Genomic DNA, 26,660 nt, shown 5'->3' with positions numbered 1-26,660 from the left:
AATATTCCATGACTGTGATGTAGAATCGCTCGGACGCTTGTTGTTAATGCATTAGTGCAGCGTCGCCCTGACTCGTGCTTCGTCTAGTGTTACTCCAGAACAAACAACTGAGGTAAAGCGAGGGATGGGGGAGAAGGAGCGTGACGAAGCAAAAACTCAGCGTCCTCAATCAACGTGTTCCCAGAGACCACAGGAGACGTCGGACACCTTTCCACTGAGGGTTCGTGCGTTCGTCTTGAAGTGATGAGTTGATTGGTCTCAGGGTCACCTGACCCCCTCTGAAGCTACAAGTACATTGTGTTTCCTGTAAACGGCCCAAAGGTGATGTGGTTGGTTATGTGAGATGGTTTTTGCCGTCTTTTTTGTGTCTAGAAATGTACTTTATGCATGTTTCTCACGACACAAGCTTCACTTCACATGTTTTTGCTTTTCCTTTGACTTCTGTCAAGATATATTAATAAATGCAAGAAAAATACAAATGAAGTAATAAATGAAATGCATGAAAAATAAATTAAGTTAAATATGTACAATGTATTTTTGTAACAGTTTGAAGATAATCTGGCTGAGCAGGTCATTAAAGTTAAGTTAAATTAAACACTTGGCTTGTTATGTTTAAGTAAATAAAAAACAAAACAAATAAATCATAAATATTTAATTAATCAATTAAATATGTATAATGTGACCAGTGTCATTTTAGCATTATTTATTTGAATTGGCTTTTATCATTTATTTAGTGATTTATTTTTTATTTCAGTTTGTACTTTTAGGCAACAATTTCAATAATTTTTTTAATTTGTTGACACAATTTTCATCTAATATTTTATTTTATTTTACTTCAGCTTTTTTTCAATTATGATTTTTAATAGTTTTAGTTAACAATAGACTGGGACTGCATTCTTGAAATACGTTGTCTGAACGTTTGGTTTGCGTTGTTAGAATGTTTCTAGCCTCAATGTTCCAGACAGATGCTAAAAATATCTCCGTCTCCTCCTACTTTCAGCTTTAGTCGTCACTTCGTACGTTCGGCTTGCGTTTTCGTATCAGTTTTGGCCTCGTTCCCGGTCCTATTTCTGTCCTATAACTTGTTTAAGAAGGAGTCTGTGTGTTCTCACTGCAGCGTTTGAAGATCCCTGTGTCACTCTGAGCTTTTTATAGCACGTCTGCAGCCGAGGCTCTTTAGGAGAGTAAAATCTTTTCGTTAAGGCCGTCCTGCGTCTGTTTAAGGAGGTTTGGGTGTTGGACTAAACCACAATGATGTCTCCGTCTTTTACCAGAACGCAAACGCAGCAGAACTGGTCTTATTAAAAAAGAAAAGATATACGTTGAGGATGGAGAACGTGATGAATTGCTCATGGGATTCACTGAGTGATGGATTTAAAACTCAAGCCCATCAGAAAGATTGATCTTAAATCTATCACACACACACACTCTCTCTTTTCTCATTTCAGTTCTGTGATTTATTGCTCTTGTCTGGCGCCTCCACACCCGAAACATCACCGCAATAGCTTGGGATTTATTTGCTGCATTTATTTCATTGCAACTTTTCAATGCATGTCTCTAGGTTACGGCTGCACGGTTAATTGAAATGAATCCGAAATAACAATATGGCTATTATCAAATTGCAAAACCTGCCATTTAATATTAACCCTTTAGAACCTGAAGCTAAAATAGGTGTTTTTCACATATTTAGATTTTTTTTTTTTTTTACTGTACAATTCTAAAACCATGTGCTATCTTCATGTGCAAGGTGTCCTCTTTTTCAGAAAAAGATTAGCTTTCAACAAATTACAGTTATTGACCATTATTGTGTGTGGTGAGTTTGTAAATAGAATTTAAATAGACAAAAATAAAAAAAACGAGAATTAATTTACTGATTTTTATTTAGAAAAAAACTGAATAAAATCATGAACGAAAGAAACTAACACTTTAAAGTTGAAAAATGAACTATAATACATATATACAAGTCTTTTTTGTGACATTGGGTTGCACAGTTTTCATTTAGGACACTTTTTTTCAAACACGCACACATACAAATGCACGCATTCATAGGCACGCACACACTACATGCTTAGATACGTGAAAGAGTAACGGCCATCCGCTTCGCATGTTTCATTAAAAATCATCCCAATCCCCTCTTCTGCTGTCTAACACTTCTTTCGCCATGTATTTGTTAGTTTCTTTTATTATTTTATGCAATCCAAAACACTCGCGCTTCATATCTCTGTTCAAATCCTTCCTTCCCATATATTGCCGAAAAGCGCATGTTGTCTACTGTCAGGGGCAATGTGAATGGTTTTGATAGTGCAAACAGTTGAAGAGTTACGGTCAAATGAATACAGCTTGCTGGCATGTGTCGGCGACGACACAGCCGGTTCTAAAGGGTTAAATAAATAGATGTTGCATGTTTTAGAGTAAAGCTGTGTTCATTTACACGTGAGCAGCTCATTATCCGCCGGTGTTTTCAGCGTCTCAATACACAGCATCTCCTGCTCAACATGAACTCCATCTGCATCTGCATTGAGTCATTTTAACCCTTTACTGTGTTAAAAACACTTGTGGTGTTCCCTGTCAAAAATGACCGGCCTGCAAAAAATAGCTTATAAATCTCTTGTTATGCTACCTTATCACCAAATAGTGGATTCAATCTTTTTGTCAATATCCTAATACAGGAAATGTGCTAATACAGGACAGTCCATCAGCGGTCATGGGCGGAGCATGAGCAATATGACATCATATTGCTCAGAAAATCCAAACGGCTTGATTATTGAGAGTGTTTAGACTTTGAGGATTTAAAAAAAAAAGGAGTGAATGGATTTTTTCATTGTGTGGTGATTGTGTCCACACACTGCAAAGACACATTTATATGCAAACACCATATAAAAGTGAATTTTGCATCCGATGACCCCTTTAAGTCTTGCTGTTTAAAACAAATAAAGAACCAATGTAGGAGAATGGTTATAATGCACAAACAGCAGGAAGCTGTATATGCATGTCAAAAAATCTATTCTGATTTGACGCTTGTGACATATAAAAGTGCACATCAACCCAATCACTTGTTTAGCGTTCATGTACACTAGGTTCAGATTCATCAATCGGAATGAATTCAGTCCGATTGAAACAGAAGTTGTTCATGTAAACCTAAATGAATGACGCTCTTCCTCTGTCAGCCTCACATTGGTTCCAGTATGATTTCACCTTCAAGGGCCGATCTCTGGCTCGTTGCCTGTCGACTGCAATCCTCAGAGAGTTTCTGCTGGCTCCACGCCTCGGGACACGGAAACAATGGCTTTCCATTCATCCGCTTAATGGGGAAAGTGCTGGATAATTTACATGGGATAAAGGGGGCGGCTGAAGAGTGAAGAGATTTCTTTGGCTAATACAAGAGCTCCGCAACCATTCATTTCTCTTAACTGACAGAACTTTTCCCATCTATTCTCCGTTCCAGCCAAAAACACACTTAGACTCTGTTGCAATATCTAGTGCACTACGTAGGCAGCATGTTAAGACATTAGAGGTGCACTTATAGTCCAAACGGTAGACCGCATAAGCTTTCTTCTAGGATATCTTATTTTGCCATCTTTGCATGTATTAGTATCTGGAGAAGATACTCCCATAATTCATTGCAATGAGCTTGGTTGGACAAACCATCCATGATGGTGACCGAAGCAAGAGAAATGTCGGTGTAAATAACTAAATATTAATTTGCACAGTAAAGTAATTCTTCGAAATATAAATAAAAATTGAGTACTTTTTACAAGAAAATACTATGGGCCCTATTTTAACGATCTGAAACGCAAGTATCAAACGTAACTTTGTGGGCGGGTCTCGGGCGTTGTTGCTATTATACCGGCGGGATAAATGACTCTTGCGCCCAACGCAAATCTAAAATGTGTTGGTCTGAAGTAGCTTCATTATTTATAGATTTGCTAGATTTGTGCCTATTTTTTTATTTCCCTTTTTTTATTTCCCAATAGATTTGTGCCTATTTTTTTATTTCCCAAGGATAGAATATTTTTCCTTGTAATTATGTATGATTTGCAAAAATGTGAACTGCTGCGTCTGTGTAGATGAGAGAAGCAAATGTGAATGCGCGTTGTGTACACGCTACATTATGGCCAAGCATGTGCATATGAACGCGCCACTGACTTTAGACGAGGTTTCTCCTGGTCTGTGGAGGAATTGTTTTCTGAAACTGCAAAATAGCACCAGGGAACGTTTGCGCCGGAACACGCCTCCTCTTTTCACTGAACCGCCCCCGGGAGCGCAAGTTCATTCCCTAATTTACCAACGTGCGTCTGTGGAGGGAAAAGTCCGCTGTGTGTCGGGTGCAAAATAGGAATGATACATGCGCCGGTGTACAAAGTCAATTGCGCTGGGTGCAAGATAGGGCCCCATATCATTATTTTTAATTCAAAATTTTATGTGCAATTCAATGTTACAGTTCCTTTGTAATTCTTTGTAAAATTTACTAGCAGTTTCTGAAGTAAATCCTACATCAATTATTTTCAGTGTACATGTATTTTCAGTTTTACTGTAAAATCATACGTTAATATGCAATCGCTTTTATTATCATTTGAGTAACACCAGCTGTAATATGTATGATGTTTTGTCTGAAATGGGTTCTGTGTGAGTTTGTATTATGACTGTCCGCTCGTCATGTAACTCGTTCCGTTGACTTAATCTATTTAAAAGCACTTACCCTGTCTCTTCTTTAGCCACCTTACACTAATGAGGATATACAGCACAGAATTAGCAGCGGACCGTCACTAATTATATTAGCTTTTGACACTAGTGCAAACTGTACTTTGATACCTTGCAAGTGAAGAGCATTTGGAGCGGTTTTCTTGTTGTAGGAGTTTAACATGACGCAGGTCAAGTCTACCTGTTTATTTACTTAATCATTTTTTTATTAAATCTTCAGTCCTTCAGCAGATTTCATCACATTTCCAGCAGAATCTCTCGTCTGCATCTGATGCTCGTTCATACGCAGGTTTCCAGTCTCACTGGAGAAAGATTTTCTGTGTCGTCTTGATTTTTGCAGGAACGCACAGATGGAATCTGCATATTGAACCATTTCTGAGTCGCCAGCAGTTCTGCTTCCATTTCTCCCTTTATTTAGTCCTGTCGCTCTTTTAGTCATTGTGTCCAAATGTAAACTGCCTGTAAATTGATAGATAGACAGACACATGGATGGATGGATGGATGGATGGATGGATGGATAGATTGAACGATATATGGAATGATAGATGGATGGAACTATAGATAGATGGATGGAACTATAGATGGATGGATGGATGGAACGATAAATGGATGGATGGATGGATGGATAGATTGAACGATATATGGAATGATGGATGGATGGAACGATAGATGGATGGATGGATGGAACGATAAATGGATGGATGGATGGATAGATTGAACGATATATGGAACGATAGATGGATGGATGGGTGGAACGATGGGTGGGATGGATGGATGGAACGATGGATGGATGGATGGATGGGTGGAACGATAGATGGATGGATGGGTGGAACGATAGATGGATGGATGGATGGAACGATGGATGGATGGGTGGAACGATGGGTGGGATGGATGGATGGAACGATGGATGGGTGGAACGATAGATGGATGGATGGAACGATGGGTGGAACGATGGATGGATGGGTGGAACGATAGATGGATGGATGGGTGGAACGATAGATGGATGGATGGATGGAACGATGGATGGATGGGTGGATGGAACGATGGATGGATGGGTGGAACGATGGATGGATGGGTGGATGGAACGATGGATGGATGGGTGGAACGATGGGTGGGATGGATGGATGGAACGATGGATGGGTGGAACGATAGATGGATGGATGGAACGATGGGTGGAACGATGGATGGATGGATGGATGGATGGAACGATGGGTGGGATGGATGGATGGAACGATGGATGGATGGAACAATGGATGGATGGATGGATGGATGGATGGATGGATGGAACGATGGATGGATGGATGGAACGATGGAACGATGGATGGAACGATAGTACATGGATGGAATGATAAATTGATAGATATCTATTTCTAGAGATGATAGACTTATTATACAATGTTTTATAATTTTAATAATTATACATAAAATATTTAATATGAAATTCTTCAGTCATTATCTTGTGAAACAGCTCTAAAGAATTGTATTATTATTTCTTCACTTTGAATATAGATAGATACAGAAATAATGTAAGATGACTGATGGCAGTTCAGTTGTCGTGTGAACATCATGATCTCTGTGTCTTCATCACAACTATCAAACAGTGCTGCCATAGCAACGTGCCACCGTCTGCCCCGTGGAATTGTGGGAGTAACAGTAAACCCACAGGGATTCTGGGAGTGTGGCATGTGTTAATACAGCTGTGTGAGGCGAGCACTGATGAGGCGAGCACACACACACACACACACACACACACCTTTTTCATGTTTGTTTCTAAATGTGCATTTAAATAAACTTGATACACTCTCATTCGTTAATTACAAAAATCAAAGCGCTGTGAAGCATGAAGCTTCTATGAGCTAAATGTCAGGAAAAGCAGCACCTCTGCCTTGTTTACGTGACAAACACGATATATAATCATAAATGTTACATTTTAAATGCTGTCAGATTCTGCTAGTTGTTATTTTGTAACATTCTGAAACTGTAGCAGCCGAAGTTGAATAACGTTTCGTTAAAACATGATCTTTGTGTGCAGTTCCTCTGTCTCGTGTGTGTGTGTGTGTGTGTGTGAGACACTCTGTTCATAGGGAACATCCTCTTCACCTTCAGACTGGCATCATTCAGAGCAATAGTTCACACCGCGTATAAATGCAGTCATGTGACCGGTGTGGAGGAACAGACACACATTCAATCCTTTAACTTTGTGTTGTTGCTGTAGGTGTAAGGCTGATTTAGCTTGATTTGTCTGAATATTATGATGATGTTGATATTTGCAGCATTTTATGACACTGATTTCTGTTCCATTTAGTGCAAAAGTTTGGATGCAGTAAGATTTTTTTTTACGTATTAAAAGATGCATTAAATTGATCAGAAGTGACAGTAAAGACATTTATAACGTTACAAAAGATTCTATTGAACTGTTTTCAACATTTAAAATAACAATCTCATGTTTCTCGAGCATCAAATCATCATATTAGAATGATTTCTGAAGGATCATGTGACACTGAAGACTGGAGTAATGATGCTGAAAATTCAGCTTTGATCACAGGAATAAATTACATTTGACTATATATTCACATAGAAAACTGCTTTTTGAAATCGTAATAATATTTCAAATTTTTTACTGTACTTTTGATCAAATAAATGCAGACCCCAAACCTTTGAATGGCAGTTTATATCAAAGTATTGCCACAGTGTTTTCTTTAAATCCATATTTCTGATCTAATGCAGTGTTTTGGAGTCTGAAAATCTCATGAACTGAAGTTGATTTCAGCATTTATGATGTTGCGTATCAACTTGCGTCTAAATATTCTCTATTTATTCTATGGTGAATCCAAGGATGTATCCAAATATTCGATCAAAAGTCATAATGACACTTTTTTTTTTTTTTTTTTTTTTTATATTGCAGCATTTATTATAAATTATTTATATGTGCACATCATTGTTTTTAAGTTCATGTGCCTCAATCTTTAATCAAAATATCTCATCTCTTCTCTGATGGTGTGGGCGGGGCAACCTGTCACTCACGTGAGATCAGCCAATAGCAAACCACAACCATCCAATCAATTCCTCACAGACACAATCAAGCCCCGCCCACATTTGTTTGTGTTCCTGAAGCGTTTCACTCTGATATACGCCACAATAGGGACGAAAAGACTAAGTTTCATGTCGACTTTAAACGTTGAAGTATTGGTTACTAAAACTGTTGTGTGTGTGATGTTTAAAAGCCTGATTGAATCTGTCCAGTCTCTCTAGTTTGAGAGAGAGTGTGTGTGTGTGTGTGTGTGTGTGTGTGTGTGTGTGTGTGTTTCTTTCACGGCACAGCTGGCTCAGGTGCTGTTGTGCCAGTCGGGTTAGAATTTAGAGACTCTTTCACACACACACACTTTCAGAGGTGTCCTCTGTCCATCTGGTTGTGGTAGACGGGGTGTGTGTGACTGACTGCGGGACGTCGTAGACAGAGTGTGTGTCTGGGTCATTTGCTCTTTGTCTCTCCCTACTGATAAACGTAAACAACACACACCAAAACCTTCCCAGAAACATGCAGTCATACTTCAGGAACAGGGAATGAAAGGTGTAACTTTGCTACTATACTGGAATATAACTCTGAGGAATCTGTACTTGTCTTGAAAATAATGCTTTTTACTCCATTACACTTTCATGTAGACTTCTAAGTATATAATATGTCATGTGACTTCAGTCCTTTCTCAATTATTTAACAGTAAAAGTAGCATTTTTCTTTATTCTAATGTGACTTTGAAAGCCACGGGTGAGTAAATAACAGATCGTTAATTTTTTTTTAGTGAACTATCCCTATCAGACAGACATTTATTTATTTTAATTTTTATTTTATTATAACTTGAGTAAAGTGTGAACGCAATTCATGATTATTAGTCTAAAAGTCACTAAATGCAAATGCCAAACCACTGTAAATATAATCTGCTGAAAATATTCAGGATATTGTTTTGCTTTAACAGTAATGCCTCAAAATTACTAAAATTTGAAAGTCTCTACTACCTCTTGTTTTCAAAAGTCAACTAAATTATATTATATTTATATTTTTACAATGTTAAAATCTAATAAAATATAGATACTTACGTTTAGTTTTTTTGAGTGGGTACTTAATTTAATAATAATAAAAAGTTTGCGACAGTATCCGGACACTTAAATTATGAATAGTCATGGCTAAAATGCTGTTTAATATATGCATGGCACATAATATATGAATTTAGTCTTTTCTTGTTTGACATGTTAAATAATTTCAGTCCAGTTCAAATCAACTTAGTAACTGATTTTGTTGCAAGATTTCACTTGGTGTTTTCGCAGCCGTTCGTCCGCCCTTTGACCTTTTGACCTCAGATTTCTGCCGGGATCGTACTTTACATATGTCCTCCTTCAGGGGTCACTTTTGCATTAAAGTACTTTCTTCAATAAAGCTCCTGGTCTTATTGTGCATGTTCTGAAGTTTTTCCTGAATCATGTCCAAATGCGATGACTTTCTCCACGTCTGAATGCTAATGTTTGTCTTCTCTTCGTAGCGCCTCCGTCCAGTGACCCGGCGCCGGTGCGCTAGAAACATTCATTTGGCTGTAAACTGTAACATGTCCTGTGTGGTAATGTATGCCTGAGCGGCTGCACGAAGTAGAAAGAAGTGATGAAACTGGCAGAACACTGTGTTAACCTGCATTTTCTAGTTCAGAGCGAAAGTCTTCAGATGTTTCTCACGCTGCAATATGACATCTGGACCATTCCTAATTTCTTCTGGAAACAGTCTTGTTTTGATTGTTGCACGTTGGAAAGTGTGTGTGTGTGTGTGTGTGTGTGTGTGTGTGTGTGGTTTATTTCTTCCCCCGCGTCTGATGGTCTTTCACCTCATACTGTGATGTGAACGGCGGCTCAAGGTCTCTTAGATCAATGTTTAATCCACTATAGATGCCGGTGATCACGTACCCTGTGAAGAGCCATTTCTGACGCACCTGAAGCTCGAATATTGTGTGAAATGAGCTGGTTTAGTCGAAGGACACGGTCCTGTGTGTGTGTGTGTGTGTGTGTGTTTCCATTCGTATATACAGCATCAAGTGCTTTATTTACTACAGATTTTTGTATTATAGCCTATGTGTTGAAATATATAATCAAAAAACGTTATAATAATAAATAAATCAATCAATAATAATAAATAAATCAATCAATAATAATAATTTGTAATGAGAAGCGTTTGTAACCCTGTTGCCAAAAAAGAAAGAAGCTGTGGTTTTCTGCCAAATAAAATCTTGATGGTTAACATTTGAAAATAAAGATATTAAGACATAAATATTAGTTTTGTAATTCTACAGTTAAATTAGATTTTTGTTTTTTATTAATTGATTTTTCAATTATATTTTTAATATTGTAATTTGTTTGCAAATAGTTTTTATAAAATATAATTGTTTATAAATAAAATAATTATAATCAATAATTATAATATTTTTTGTTTTTATTAATAGATTTTTCAATTATATTTTTAATATTGTAATTTCTTATTTACAAATATAGTTTTATATAAAAAAAATATATTTTTTAAATAAAACAATTATAATCAATTATATATTGTTTATTATATGTAGTAATAATAATAGTTGTTGTTATTTTATAGTTCTATTGATAAATAATCATTTTATTTTTTCAATTATATTTTTACAAGTAATTTTATTTGCAAAATAGTTTTAATAATAGTAAATAACAATATTATTATTATCAATTGTATGTAATATGTAATTATTTTTTATTTTATAATAAATCTTATTTTATTAAAAATATATATTTATATTTTATAATATTTTTTCAATTATATTTTACAAGTAATTTCTTATTTGCTAAATAGTTTTAATAATAATAATAATAATAATGAATAACAATAATAATCAGATTTTTTTGTGCATCTGTATTCCGTACAACACCTGGAGCTCATTCATTCATCCCTAGTACATGTCATATGAACAATTATTCAGTAATTGCTGATACACATTGAATATGGTTGTTGTTTTTCTCGATGACAGCTGTTATGGTTGTCTGTCATCTCTTTCTAATAGTTAATTTGTCCTGCACTCGCGCCGTCAGTCATGCATCTCAGGTTGATTGTATTTTCTGACCGGAGCAGAACGGATACGTCACTGCTGTGAATGTCAGATGAGAGACACAGGTTTCCACTGTCCATATGTGTGCATGAGGAGGAAGTTAAACTCATTACACAAGTTAGACACAGACATGTTTAAATGACACATCATGTGACCCACTATGTTGATATCTCATGCAGTTCATGTACATTTGCATTCATGCATTAAGTTCATGTACATTCATGTGATTTGTTTCATGAAGTTATCTAATAATGTGTGTGTGTGTTGTGTGTGTTTTCAGGGTGAGGAGGGACCGCCCAGCCTGGAGTATATTCAGGCCCGGGACCTGTTCCCCCAGAAAGAGCTGGTCAAAGAAGACGACGCTCTACAGGTCAGTTTCACTCACCAGACCACGAGTTTCGCCTCATGTCCTTCTCTAAATTACCTATTTGTAAAATTATTAATGATTAATAATAATAATAAAATAATTGTATGATGATTATAATTAGATACAATTATTAGGTATAATAATGAATTTGAATAATTATTATTAGAGATGCACAGATACTACATTTCTCCGCCGATACAGATCGCCGATTATTCAGAATTATATCTGCCAATACCGATTATTCAGAATATCATCTGCCGGTACCGATTATTCAGAATATCATCTGCCGGTACCGATTATTCAGAATATCATCTGCCGGTACCGATTATTCAGAATATCATCTGCCGGTACCGATTATTCAGAATATCATCTGCCGGTACCGATTATTCAGAATATCATCTGCCGGTACCGATTATTCAGAATATCATCTGCCGGTACCGATTATTCAGAATATCATCTGCCGATACCGATTATTCAGAATTATATCTGCCAATGCCGATTATTCAGAATATCATCTGCCGATACCGATTATTCAGAATTTTATCTGCCAATGCCGATTATTCAGAATATCATCTGCCGATACCGATTATTCAGAATTTTATCTGCCAATGCCGATTATTCAGAATATCATCTGCCGATACCGATTATTCAGAATTTTATCTGCCAATGCCGATTATTCAGAATATCATCTGCCGATACCGATTATTCAGAACTATTAGCCTGGGTTTCCCCATGCTGCCTTGCGTGCAGCGCAATTTTATTCACGCTGCTAGGCAGCCTGGACTCCATGAACCAGATTTTCCCCTCAAAAAGGGAACCAATCACAGAACGGGGAGGGAGCAGCAAGACGATGACGACGTCTATGCGACACACCGAAGCAGTTTGTTTATATCTATGGATCCAACATGGCATCAGACGCGAAGTTACCTTTCGATGCAGCCTTGGATAGTGTTCACACCAAACTCAAATTTAATTATTTGCGCGAGTAGATTACATACAAAGTCAATGCAAAGACGCGAATTCGCGCCGGGCGGCGCGTTTGCCGCGAACGCTCGATAATCACCTCAATCGCGTCTTCCGCGCAAGTTGAAAAATTTCAACTTGAGCGGAAAATTCGCATGACGCTTAGTTGCGATAGCCAATCAACGAAGAGCTCATTGATACGTCCGGTTGCTATCACTGTTGACACCGTCGGCGTTTGGCTTTCCTCCGTATTTGGGACTTCCACAACAAGTACAGAGCAGCAATATCATTTATTTCAGACATGACGGAAAAATTATGGCAGAAAGAAATTGTGTTGTTGTTGTTGATGATGATGACACTCCTCCTCACGGGATGTTTTTATTCGTGAGTGACGCGAAAAACATCCCGCGAGTAATCTAGAGCGAGTAACGCGATGCGAATATACACTTCGCGTTTGGTGTGAACACGCCATTAGATAGTGTTCTAAGTAGTTTAGAACGCAAGTTTATTTCGTCTTCTTCCTCGTCGAATTTCTGTCGCTCTACATACGTCATCTGGTATAATTGAAACGATTGGCTATGAGCTACGTACAGGCGCATTTGATAGACATCCGTAGCACCCAATATTCATGACCAATTTATTCAAACATGCATATATAATCAACAGTAAATAAGCTCCTCTAGTGTTTATTCATAGCTAACTAATGAACTGTGAACATTGGAGAACCTTCCTGAGGTAAATGTAACATTATGTGACATATTATTCACAAACTGTTTTATTGACCTCTTTCCGCGGTTGAAACACTGAGCGATTACATTAAAAATGATACATTTCTGTAAGTTATACTGTATCTTTCAACAAACCCTTTGATGTTCATGCATGTTTTTTCATGCTATAACTTGTAATAAAGTGGAAGAAAAGACTTCAGGCACTACAGCGATCTGTCATGTCACACTTAAGAGCGTCAAAACACCATTTATTGTATGAATTTTGTGATAAAATGGACAATTTCAAAGCTGAGACTGTTTCTAATTGCTTTTATTGGCTATACGTCGGTGCATCTCTAATAATTATTATTCTTTATAAAAATAATAATGATAATAATATAAATATAATAAATATATTTTTAAATGTATAAATATAATATCTTATACGTGGGTCAACACACCTCAGACTACAAAGGATATATCAGTGTAAAGGAAATTAAATGAGAGATCTAGAATGGTTGGGGAGATGGTGAATAACAGACGTGGAGGTGAAAAGGGTGAAATGAATCAAAAGGACGAAGCAATGACACGATACATCAGGGACAACCAGAGCCGAGACACGGGAACAAGAGCGGGAGAGCTTGACATTGCCTGTTACTCAATGACTTTGCACAAACCTGCGAGTCTAAATGCAGCACTTAAAGTCCAGATGAAGGACTCTCAGCACATGTTCCTGCTCTCACTGTGATCGATTCATCAGAGCACATTAGTGTAAGGTTGATGTTTATGCGTGTAAAACTCGCTGCAACAGTTTTGAACTGTTGTAAGGAAAACAATCCCTTAGACGTGGGACTGGACATCTTTGACCATAGCAACCATCAAAAACTCCCTAACAACAGCATTGCAGTCACCCTCAACACCATAGCGTCGTGTGATGAGTCTTGCACCTCTTACAGTACACTTACCTAAAATAACTCGCTCAAAAGCACAATGGTGGAACTTTAATATTTTTTTTGTTTATATTAGTTTATTTAAAGTGAATAATAATTTTGTATTATTATTATTATTATTATTATTATTTTTAAATCCAGTTTTTCCAGTAATGTGCTCAAAGGCACAATGGTGAGACATTTTATATTTTTATTTTATATTTTATTATTTATTATTTTTATATTATTTTTTTATATCAAATGAATTTTTTGTATTATATTGTTTTTTTCCCCAGTAATGTGCTCAATCACAATGGTGAGACTTTTAGATTTTTATAATATTAAAATATTATAATATTATTTTATTAAATATTTATTTTGTATATATTTTTGTTTTATTAAAACAAAAAGACTTTAAAAGACTTTTCATTTTATTTTATACCATTTTATTTTTTATTTATTTTTTCCCTCATTACACACGTTAATGTAAATGGCTCATAACCTTCCAAAACATTCTACAGGTTTGACTTTTATTTTATTTTATTTTATTTTATTTTATTTTATTTTATTTTATTTTATTTTATTTTATTTTATTTTATTTTATTTTATTTTATTTTATTTTATTTTATTTTATTTTATTTTATTTTATTTTATTTTATTTTATTTTATTACGAATATCTTGGGTCAAATTGAAGCCGCTCCCAGCTTGTCTGACACACTTTCCTATTTCCCTTGTTCCTGCTGTCGGGAATGGATTGTGCTGTCCTGGTTAATATCCCCAGATACACAAATCATTTATGATTCACTGTATGTGCAGTGCGTAATGTCACCCTAATCATTTATACATAAACCGCAGACGTAGGGCTGGGTACCGAGTTCGATACTTTTTAGGTACCGACCGAATTGCCTCGATACTATCGAGTATCGAAAAATGACTTGTTTTTCGGTACCAGATTTCGATACCTAAGGGGTTAACTCATCAACGTCAGTGCTCAAACAAATACATATGAAATGCACAACGACACGCCTAAAGTCGCTCACGCACATACACGCAAACTCTACACACACGAGACGCGGAACTCTGCGCACATACTCATATGAGAAGCGCGCGCGCACACAAACTGTCCACGCACACATTCTCATATGAGACGCGAGCACACACACATAAACTCGCGCACATTCTCAATGAGACGCGAGCACACACACTCACAATACCTTAAAGATGTGGAAAAGCCGATCAAAAGTGTGGCTACATTTCTCCAGGCTCGATGCCAACAGCGCGCGATGCCGTATTTGCGGTAAAATAATTGCAGCAAAGACGGTACCGCGACAGATCTGATGAAGCCCTTGACAGTGCACGACTGCACGGAGTAAACATAAGAGCAGAAAGTTGCTCCGTCTTCGACTGGTAACTGAAGAGATACCTGTTGATCACTCTGACAGTGTTTATATTGCAATAATGACCTACTGAATGTACACTGCCGTTCAAAAATGTGTTGGTCAGAATTTTTTTTCAGTAAGGATGCATTAAAGTTATCAAAAACGACCTTAAAACATGTGTAATGTTACTAAAGATTTCTGTTTCAAATAAATGATGTTCTTTTGAATTTTTTATTCATCAAAGAATCATGAAAAAATGTATCATAGTTTCCAAAAACTGTTTTCATATTTCTGAAGGATCATGTGACACTGAAGTAATGATTTTGAAAATTCAGCTTTGACAACACAGGAATAAATTACATTTTGAAATATATTCAAATACTATTTTAAATTGTAATACTATTCCACAATATTACAAGTTTTACTGTATTTTTTATCAAACAAATTCAGGTTTGGTGAGCATGAGCTCTTTATAAAAAATATTTTGTTCCTTTGTGCTTTTTTTTGTTCCTTTCTGGACTGACTAAGGAGCATGAGTCAAACTGAAAAAATAAAACCAAAGTTTTTCTGAGGTAATGTGTTATGTAATCTTGTTAAAATGGATTTCATAAAATTGGTATCGAAAAAAGTATCGTTCAGGAACCGGTATCGAAATCAAGGTATCGGTATCGGTATTGGTATCGACATTTTTTGAACGATACCCAGCCCTACGCAGACGATAACAATACTTGAATATTCAGTATTTGCATTACAGGTCATTTTTCTGTTTTGCAATTCAAATACTATTTGTGGCTGGGTCTTGTTTTTAACCCCTTGTGGTTGCAAAGTTATGACATGTTTGCAAGTTGTCAGTAATTGAAAGATTCAGTTTTCAGGCAGAATATCAGTGGTTTTGATGGTCTAGAGATGCATTTAAAAGTGAATTAAAAGAGAATGAAAAATGATCCCACTGGGCTGGACCCGAAAATTCGAATATTCGTTCGGTGGGTTGGTATTCGATTTGAAAATGTGACATTCGAATATTCGTTTTTTGTTTTGTTTTGTTTTTGCACACCTGGCATCCCCCTCGAAACGGTTCTCATTCGCACTTGAATATGTTGAACACTATAAAATATGACGAAATACAATACTGTTTTTTTTTATTTTTTTTTATTTTTTTTACAATTATCTTATATAGACTAGCCATTTTTAATAGGATGGACAGTTGAAGGAACCCAACCTCGTTATACTTAATAAAATATATTTGCTGCTTCTTGGCCCACTGAAGTGTTCCTGCAACGGGAGTGTTCTCTAGCTAGAGCGCAGAACAGCGGAGTGTGTGTGGACAGAAGTGCAGAACAGCGGAGTGTGTGTGTGGACAGAAGTGCAGAACAGCGGAGTGTGTGTGTGGACAGAAGTGCAGAACAGCGGAGTGTGTGTGGACAGAAGTGCAGAACAGCGGAGTGTGTGTGGACAGAAGTGCAGAACAGCGGAGTGTGTGTGGACAGAAGAGCAGAGAGTGTGTGTGGACAGAAGCGCAGAACAGCGGAGTGTGTGTGGACAGAAGTGCAGAACAGCGGAGTGTGTGTGGACAGAAGTGCAGAACAGCGGAGTGTGTGTGGACAGAAGTGCAGAACAGCGGAGTGTGTGTGGACAGAAGCGCAGAACAGCGGAGTGTGTGTGGACAGAAGCGCAGAACAGCGGAGTGTGTGTGGACAGAAGCGCGGAACAGCGGAGTGTGTGTGGACAGAAGAGCAGAACAGCGGAGTGTGTGTGGACAGAAGTGCACATGCGCACGCGGCGACTCGCAGCTACAGGTGTCGGTGTGCTTGTTTGTGTTTTGTCAGTTGTTTTGTTTTGTTTTTCTGCGTCTCAAAATAACCTTTTTCTCTCAACACTGACGGACGCGGAGATTTGTTCTGTATCCTACTGAAAAAACTGGAAAAGATGGAGAAAATGGGGATTATTATTTTACTGACTTTAATCCACCTTAGTTTGTGTGTGTTTGAATCACCTCAGGAGTCGGTAAGAATCCAATATTCCCGGGAGTTTCTTTTACAATGGTACAAGCCTAACAACGTGAATCAACCCACGGGATTTGGCTATCCTGATTTGGGAAGTTTTCCACCTGTTGCTGTTGGACAAAAACAAAATCGCTCGCGACAAAAGGATTCTACATTTAAAATTCGGAAGAGAGGACGGAAAGGAGGTGTTCGTCAAAAAATGAAAAAACAAATTTTCTCTAAAATTCCTCTCCCTACAATTTTGTTAACGAATGTGCAGTCTCTACGGAAAAAGACGGATGAGCTTCAAGCTATGGTGAAGTTCCAGCATGACTTCAGGAATGTTTGCGTGATGGCGTTCACGGAGACGTGGCTCTCCGAGGGGGATTCGGATTCGAGCCTACGACTGGATGACTTCGGAGTGCCTGTTCGCATGGATCGGGATGAGACGGCAACCGGTAAAGCACAAGGAGGTGGGGTATGTCTGTATATAAGAGAAAGCTGGTGCAAATCTGTGCACGTTAAGGGGAGAGTGTGCACGAAAGATATCGAGTTATTGACTGTGGCACTAAGACCTCAGTACTTGCCCCGGGAGTTTCCTCAGCTGTTCGTTACGGTAGTTTACATCCACCCCCGAGCAAATGAGGATAATGCGGTAAGGGAGATTGAACGTGTGGTTCATGAACTGCAATCTGCATCTCCCGACGCACCCTGTTTTATTCTGGGAGATTTTAATAAGTGTTCTTTGAAGAAATCACTGGGCCACTTTAATCAGTATGTAACTTGCCCAACACGTAAGGATTCAATTCTGGATTTGTGTTATGGGTCGATTAAAGGAGCTTACAAGTCATTCGGGAAACCACCTTTGGGAACCTCAGATCATAATATGGTTTTACTGGTCCCTATATATAAAACTGTTTTGAAAAGTGAAAAGGCACAGGTAATTAAGACGAAAGTCTGGTCTGAAGATGCTACGTTACGTTTAAAAGGGTGTCTGGATTGTACAGATTGGACTGTTTTTATGGACTCTGGTTCAGACATTGATCAAGTAACAGATGAAATTTGTAGTTATGTGACATTTTGTGAGGACATGTTAATACCTGTGAAATCGTTTAAGAAATTTCCAAACAGTAAACCGTGGGTTACAAAATCACTCAAGATTCTTCTGTCAAAAAGAAATAGGGCTTTCAAAGAGGGAAATACTATAGAGCATTATATGCTAAAAAGAGAAATTAAGTGTGAAATAAAGAGGGCTAAAGCAGTTTATAAGGACGATCTTGAGTTCAAATTGAAAAATGGAAATTTAGGTTCTGTTTGGGAGGGGATGCATTTAATTACAGGTCAGGATAGTAGGAAAATAAATAATAGAATTAGTTTGAACGGATTCAGTTCAGATGCAGCTTTATCACAGGATTTTAATAATTTTTATAAGAGATTTGATACGCATGATTTTAAATTAGAAATTGAGGATTTGAAAAATAAGTGTAGGATAAACAGGGATAATGTTGGTGTCCCTTTTGATGTAGGAGATGTGATAACAGTGTTTAAACAATGTAAAATCAGGAAGGCACCGGGGCCTGATAATATAGGGGGTCGTTTACTCAAGGAATGTGCTGAGCAGTTAGGACCAATATTTTATGACATTTTTGCCTGGTCCCTAAAAATACAAAAAGTACCTGCACGGTGGAAGCAGTCTACTCTGATTCCATTGCCAAAAAAGCAGAATGCACAGGTATTAGACGATTTTAGGCCTGTGGCGCTTACATCCTTAGTGATGAAATGTTTAGAAAAATTAGTTAAGAGAGAAATCATGCGCAAGACTGAGAGTTCTCTAGACCCTCTTCAATTTGCGTACAGAAATAAGCGAGGCGTAGAGGATGCTGTCGCAACACTCTTACATTTAGTATTTCAGCATTTAGAGAAGCCGAAAACTTTTGTTAAATTACTTTTTATCGATTTTTCATCTGCCTTCAATACCATTCAGCCACATATTTTAATTGATAAACTCATTGAAGAATTTGGGTTGGATTTTAATTTGGTAGGCTGGATTTTAGATTTCCTTGTGCAGAGAACACAGCGAGTCAAAGTAAACGACTGTTATTCTGAATGGTTGGTGTCATCGACTGGGTCACCTCAAGGGTGCGTCCTCTCTCCCTTATTATTTATTTTGTACACTAATGCGTGTAAGAGTAGTTTTGGAAATAGGCACATCTTAAAATTTGCTGACGACTCTGTAATCGTTAGCTTATTGAGTGAGGAGGACTCTACGCATGGTCCTGTGGTTGAGGATTTTACTGTTTGGTGTCAGAATGCTTTTTTAAAACTTAATGTTCTGAAAACTAAAGAGATGACTATTGATTATAGATTGAGGGGGAAATCAATTGATGATAAGCAAATAAGTATTAATGGAGCGGGTATCCAGAGTGTTGAACAGTACAAGTATTTGGGTACTGTATTAGATTGTAAATTGACGTTTTCCGCAAATACTGATGCTTTATGTAAGAAGGGGCAGCAAAGATTGTATTGCTTACGGAAACTGAGGTCATTTAATGTGGATAAAACATTGATGTGCATGTTTTATAGATCCTATATTGAGTCGTTTTTATCCTTTTCATTGTTGTGCTGGTTCAACTCTCTGAATGTGAAAAATAAGAACCGTATTGAGAGGATGGTAAATCAGGGAAACAAAATAACAGGGAGGCAGCAGATGACTATGGCTCAGTTATACCATAGACAGGCTTTGGGTAAAGCCGAGAACATTTTGTTAGATGATTCTCACCCCTTGTATTCTGAGTTCCATCTTCTCCCGTCTGGTAGCCGGTATAGAACTCCGCTTAGTAAAACTAATCGGTTTAAAAATTCATTTGTCCCCTCAGCTGTAAAGTTTTTAAATTCTAGGTAAATGTATTTATTGGGTACCTTTTTTTTCTCCTATTTTCGTGTATGTGTGTGTGACACTGTTTTATGTGTATGCTTGTTTGCTGCAACCAAATTGCCTTCGGGAAATGAATAAAGATGAACTGAACTGAACTGAACTGAACTGAAGTGCAGAACAGCGGAGTGTGTGTGGACAGAAGAGCAGAACAGCGGAGTGTGTGTGGACAGAAGTGCAGAACAGCGGAGTGTGTGTGGACAGAAGTGCAGAACAGCGGAGTGTGTGTGGACAGAAGTGCAGAACAGCGGAGTGTGTGTGTGGACAGAAGTGCAGAACAGCGGAGTGTGTGTGGACAGAAGTGCAGAACAGCGGAGTGTGTGTGGACAGAAGCGCAGAACAGCGGAGTGTGTGTGGACAGAAGTGCAGAACAGCGGAGTGTGTGTGGACAGAAGAGCAGAACAGCGGAGTGTGTGTGGACAGAAGCGGAGTGTGTGTGGACAGAAGAGCAGAACAGCGGAGTGTGTGTGGACAGAAGTGCAGAACAGCGGAGTGTGTGTGGACAGAAGAGCAGAACAGCGGAGTGTGTGTGGACAGAAGTGCAGAACAGCGGAGTGTGTGTGGACAGAAGTGCAGAACAGCGGAGTGTGTGTGGACAGAAGTGCAGAACAGCGGAGTGTGTGTGGACAGAAGTGCAGAACAGCGGAGTGTGTGTGGACAGAAGAGCAGAACAGCGGAGTGTGTGTGGACAGAAGCGGAGTGTGTGTGGACAGAAGAGCAGAACAGCGGAGTGTGTGGACAGAAGAGCAGAACAGCGGAGTGTGTGTGGACAGAAGTGCAGAACAGCGGAGTGTGTGGACAGAAGAGCAGAACAGCGGAGTGTGTGTGGACAGAAGTGCAGAACAGCGGAGTGTGTGTGGACAGAAGCGCAGAACAGCGGAGTGTGTGTGGACAGAAGTGCAGAACAGCGGAGTGTGTGTGGACAGAAGCGCGGAACAGCGGAGTGTGTGTGGACAGAAGCGCGGAACAGCGGAGTGTGTGTGGACAGAAGCGCGGAACAGCGGAGTGTGTGTGGACAGAAGCGCAGAACAGCGGAGTGTGTGTGGACAGAAGTGCAGAACAGCGGAGTGTGTGTGGACAGAAGAGCAGAACAGCGGAGTGTGTGTGGACAGAAGAGCAGAACAGCGGAGTGTGTGTGGACAGAAGTGCAGAACAGCGGAGTGTGTGTGTGTGGACAGAAGAGCAGAACAGCGGAGTGTGTGTGGACAGAAGCGGAGTGTGTGTGGACAGAAGCGCAGAACAGCGGAGTGTGTGTGGACAGAAGCGCAGAACAGCGGAGTGTGTGTGGACAGAAGAGCAGAACAGCGGAGTGTGTGTGGACAGAAGTGCAGAACAGCGGAGTGTGTGTGTGTGGACAGAAGAGCAGAACAGCGGAGTGTGTGTGGACAGAAGTGCAGAACAGCGGAGTGTGTGTGTGTGGACAGAAGAGCAGAACAGCGGAGTGTGTGTGGACAGAAGTGCAGAACAGCGGAGTGTGTGTGGACAGAAGAGCAGAACAGCGGAGTGTGTGTGGACAGAAGAGCAGAACAGCGGAGTGTGTGTGGACAGAAGTGCAGAACAGCGGAGTGTGTGTGGACAGAAGCGCAGAACAGCGGAGTGTGTGTGGACAGAAGTGTAGAACAACGGAGTGTGTGTGTGGACAGAAGTGCAGAACAGCGGAGTGTGTGTGGACAGAAGTGCAGAACAGCGGAGTGTGTGTGGACAGAAGAGCAGAACAGCGGAGTGTGTGTGGACAGAAGTGCAGAACAGCGGAGTGTGTGTGGACAGAAGTGTAGAACAACGGAGTGTGTGTGTGGACAGAAGTGTAGAACAGCGGAGTGTGTGTGGACAGAAGTGCAGAACAGCGGAGTGTGTGTGTGGACAGAAGTGCAGAACAGCGGAGTGTGTGTGTGTGGACAGAAGTGTAGAACAGCGGAGTGTGTGTGTGGACAGAAGTGTAGAACAGCGGAGTGTGTGTGGACAGAAGTGCAGAACAGCGGAGTGTGTGTGTGTGGACAGAAGAGCAGAACAGCGGAGTGTGTGTGGACAGAAGTGCAGAACAGCGGAGTGTGTGTGGACAGAAGTGCAGAACAGCGGAGTGTGTGTGGACAGAAGTGCAGAACAGCGGAGTGTGTGTGTGTGGACAGAAGTGCAGAACAGCGGAGTGTGTGTGGACAGAAGTGCAGAACAGCGGAGTGTGTGTGGACAGAAGTGCAGAACAGCGGAGTGTGTGTGTGTGGACAGAAGAGCAGAACAGCGGAGTGTGTGTGGACAGAAGTGCAGAACAGCGGAGTGTGTGTGGACAGAAGTGCAGAACAGCGGAGTGTGTGTGTGTGGACAGAAGAGCAGAACAGCGGAGTGTGTGTGGACAGAAGTGCAGAACAGCGGAGTGTGTGTGTGTGGACAGAAGCGCAGAACAGCGGAGTGTGTGTGTGTGGACAGAAGTGTGTGCCTGAGCTTGTATTTTGGGTTAAGCTGCGTTGCTTTGACATTGTGGAAAATAGAATAATAGAAACAAAATGTATTAGCCTTTTTACGTGTTATTATCAATCTAAATTAATCTTGTTTTTAATTTAACTTAATTTCGTTTTTCTTTATTTTAAATTTCGTTTTTTCTTTATTTAAATGCCATTTTTCTTTATTTAAATGCCATTTTTCTTTATTTAAATGGCATTTTTCTTTATTTAAATCTACCCTTTACTGTGTCAGTAATTTGTTAGTCAGAAAAATATTAGACAACCTTATTAAAAGTATTTGCTTAAGTTAACAGACCTGTGCGTGCGAGTGTATTTACTCTGTGTTGTTCATGGGGAAGATGTGTTTTATATCACTAGTGCAGTGTCCGTACTCAGAGCATCAGCCCTGCCTGTGTGAGGCGCGCACACTTCCCGCTCGCGCTGTTCTGTAGTTTATTAATAGTTTATTAATTCTGAATGTGTCACGTCTCGCGTGTCCATCTATATTGCACCACATGCGACGCTGCACTCCCTCCTGAAGTCGACTGGATGAACGGTTCTCGAAATAATCAAAATGCAAACGGACAGACGGACACACAGAGATTCCTGCCTTTATTAGAGAGAAGAATATGTTCAGCCTCCTCTCTCCGAAGCTTCGAAGCTTTGATGTTCATTACTACCGAAGCTTCGAAGCTCAAAAAAGGGTATTTGGACCAGCCCTAGATCCCACATGTTTCTGTATTTGGTGACATTACAGTCTCTCATTTATTTAATTTTTTTAAGGGGGTTTAAATATCTGTCCTTAAAGATGATCACATGCATTGGGATGCAAATGTAAAGATGTGCATGCAGGGATCCTGACAGCAATGCCGTGCATCTGTGCTCATATATTTTGCATATTGCGTATCACAGCTGTCACTAATGCAAGCATCCTCCCGTCTTTGTATATTTGGACTTTAAGCGATGCGTGATCACCTGACCCCTTTGAAGCATCACTGCTTTCATGACTCGTTGTGCGTCGCTCGGTTGACGCGCAGCTCCATGAAATATGGATGCAGTTTTCCCATATATCAGCAGAATACACCAGACACCACCATGCTTTATTTCTCCGTTCACATTCTTCATGTTTCTAGCGTTCCTAAAGTCCACTTGTGGACACTGGAGTACAAGTATAAAATTGCCTATAAATATCTGTTAAATACGAGCTGTTACATCAGCGGCTGGTGTAAATCTGAGTATAATGGCTGAAAGATGGATGTGATATGACTTGTATATTCTCCTGACATGCTGTTATCAGTCACTTGGTCGTTTATTATCTTGAAGGTCGAGACACACACGCGGTTTAAATGACATTGCACACATACTCATAACCTTAATGATAGGCTGTAAGTCTTGATTTCATTCATAAGGATTTGATTTGAAAGCATCGTCGAGTTATTAATATGTAGTTGTAGTCATCATGGCGGCTCTCTAGGTCAAGTCACTTCAGAGAGCAAGTTAGTGGATTTTATTCCATCTTTCATCAAAATATAATAAGCATACGCTTTGATTTTATGTGCATTCACATCTTTAATATGTCTTTCATGTCTGTGTTAGCATTCATCACCTTTGTACATCTTGTCCAGATGTCTTTCTAGTCAAGGTCATCTTTCGCTGTCTCTATATATATATATATATATATATATATATATATATATATATATATATATATATATAAATTATAATATATGAGAGAGAGAGAGAGCGAGAGAGAAAGAGAGAGAATATATATATATATGTATGTGTATGTATTCATGCTCTCTCTATATCTGTGTATATATATACATATACAGTACAGGCCAAAAGTTTGGACACATTACTATTTTTAATGTTTTTGAAAGAAGTTTCTTCTGCTCATCAAGCCTGCATTTATTTGATCAAAAATACAGAAAAAAAATGTAATATTGTGATATATTATTACAATTTAAAATAATTGGGTTTCAATTTATTATACTTTAAATTATCATTTATTTCTGTGATGCAAAGCTGAATTTTCAGGATCATTACTCCAGTCTATCACATGATCCTTTAGAAATCATTCTAATATGATGATTCATTATCAAAGTTGGAAACAGTTCTGCTGCTTAATATTTTTTCATAACCTGTGCTACTTTTTTAGGATACTTTGATGAATAAAAATAAAATTTAAAATTTAAAAAAAGAAGCAAATGTTTTAAAATTAGAAATCTTTTGTAACAGCAATATCCACGACTGGTCAGTAATTTGGGGTCAGTCATTTTTTGTCTTTCTTTTTTTGAAATAAATCAATACTTTTATTCAGCAAGGATGTGTTACACTGATAAAAAGTGATAGTAAAGAAGATTTATAATTATATTATTAGAAAATATTTTTTTATTTTGAATAAATGCAGTTCTTTTTAACCTTTTATTCATCAAATATATTAGGCAGCAGAACTGTGTCCAACACTCATAATAAATCACAATATTAGAATGATTTCTAAAGGATCATGTGATAGACTGGATGTCACATATGACACTGAAGACTGGAGTAATGATGCTGAAAATTCAGCTTTGCATCACAGAAATAAATGATAAAGTATAATAAATTGAAAACCAATTAAAACATTAAAAATAGTAATGTGTCCAAACTTTTGGCCTGTACTATATAACTATATATATATATGTATATGTATATGTATATATGTGTGTGTATTTATTCTATTTAGTGGCAGATATCACACACACACTTGTGTCTAATGCAGTGGATGTAAACCCTGATCTCACCTTCAGAAAGAGCTGGAAAGACAAACGTTCCCTTGTTAACTGTAGTAAGAACCTCTTAAAACCAGCCTGAACCGCTCCAGTGTTTGGAGCGTCTCTACAGTGTGCCAGGCTCAGCGCAGGGCTTTAACTGGCCAACTACACAAGCCGCTGGCACAGATGGCATTATGGGAAAGGAAAATTGGAAGCAGAGGTGATGCATAGCTACAGAAACACCGCTTCAAACTCCAGAAGAGCCGAGAGAGCCCACATTCTCCACAGACCAGGAGATGCAGATGTGTGGGATAAAAACAAACCCGATTTTGCTTTTTAAAACGTATGAATTTCTATGCCAGCTAATCAACCTTTCTCTCCTTTAAATGTGTCCCGTTCCAGGTCCCGTTCCCTGTCCTACAGGGCGAGTGTGTGGAGTTTCTGGGCCGAGCGGACGATGCCATCATCGCCATCTCCAACTACAGACTTCACATCAAATTCAAAGACTCCATCATCAACGTAAGAGCACCGACAACACACACACACACACACACACACACACTTCAGTCCTTTCACAGTCTGTCTGCTCGGCACGGTTTGATCTCCGTGACCTTTGACCCCAGAGCTCTGTGAGGTCTGATCAGAGACTGAGCTCATGTTGGCACACCAGACTCTCTCTTTCTCTCCGCCCACAGCCTCCCTCGACCTCAAGCGGGAGCGGCCGCTGTTCCTTCATTAGTGTTGCTGAAGTTTACAATAGTTTTAAATGTGATTAGTGTAATCTAAATATAACACACTTTCTCCTGCATCAGTTTAATTGCTGTGTTCAGGAAAGCTGTTTTGAAGTAGCCGTATTTTTATTTTTTTATTGTTTAGCGCTGTTAGCAATTTATGACTTTTGATTAAACTTATTTTTTTAAGGTTATGATATGATGAGATGATGGGGTGAAAAATGGAAAAAAATCTATATATTATCAGTATTTGTGTGTGTGTGTGTTAAACGATTTAAATATGTAAATATAAATATTTATATTTAATACATATTAGAATATATTACCTTATTTAAAATATAAATAAAAATATATTAAATTATATTTATAAGTTCTATACATAAATACTATACTATTTTATTTATAAAAATGTTATTTAAAATATATACAGACCTCATAATCAAAATGCCATGCACTATTTAAATAGATATTTAAATATGAATATATTTCTATTTTATATATCTAATATTTATGTGTATGTATGTATACACGCGCGCACACACACACACACACAGAGAGAGAGAATATTGTATTAGTTAAAATATATATAATTTAAGTATATAAATACAAAAATTTTATACATATATAAACACATACATGCATTCTATAAGATAATTTTTGTAACATGAGT

General features: G+C 38.4%; 1 protein-coding gene and 2 long non-coding RNA genes across 6 annotated transcripts in view; 1 reads left to right on the top strand and 2 right to left on the bottom strand.

Moving 5' to 3' along the window:
- mtmr4 (myotubularin related protein 4) overlaps positions 1–26,660 on the top strand; it is a 100,306-nt gene that overhangs the window by 35,291 nt on the left and 38,355 nt on the right. For all 4 annotated transcript variants that reach the window (XM_082171212.1, XM_082171213.1, XM_082171210.1 and 1 more), the window contains 2 exons: positions 11,092–11,181; positions 25,662–25,778. In XM_082171212.1, the coding sequence (XP_082027338.1) occupies positions 11,092–11,181; positions 25,662–25,778 (207 nt within the window). The remainder of the gene's footprint in view (positions 1–11,091; positions 11,182–25,661; positions 25,779–26,660) is intronic.
- Positions 1–26,660, bottom strand: part of LOC309499849 — a 61,874-nt gene that overhangs the window by 17,566 nt on the left and 17,648 nt on the right. The window lies entirely within an intron of this gene.
- The window catches only part of LOC309499862, a 39,441-nt gene that overhangs the window by 5,850 nt on the left and 6,931 nt on the right, over positions 1–26,660 (bottom strand). The window lies entirely within an intron of this gene.

Source organism: Leuciscus leuciscus, assembly GCF_965113295.1.
Source record: "Leuciscus leuciscus genome assembly, chromosome: 5".
Lineage (NCBI taxonomy): Eukaryota > Metazoa > Chordata > Actinopteri > Cypriniformes > Leuciscidae > Leuciscus > Leuciscus leuciscus.
This window is presented reverse-complemented; position numbering and strand designations above follow the sequence as displayed.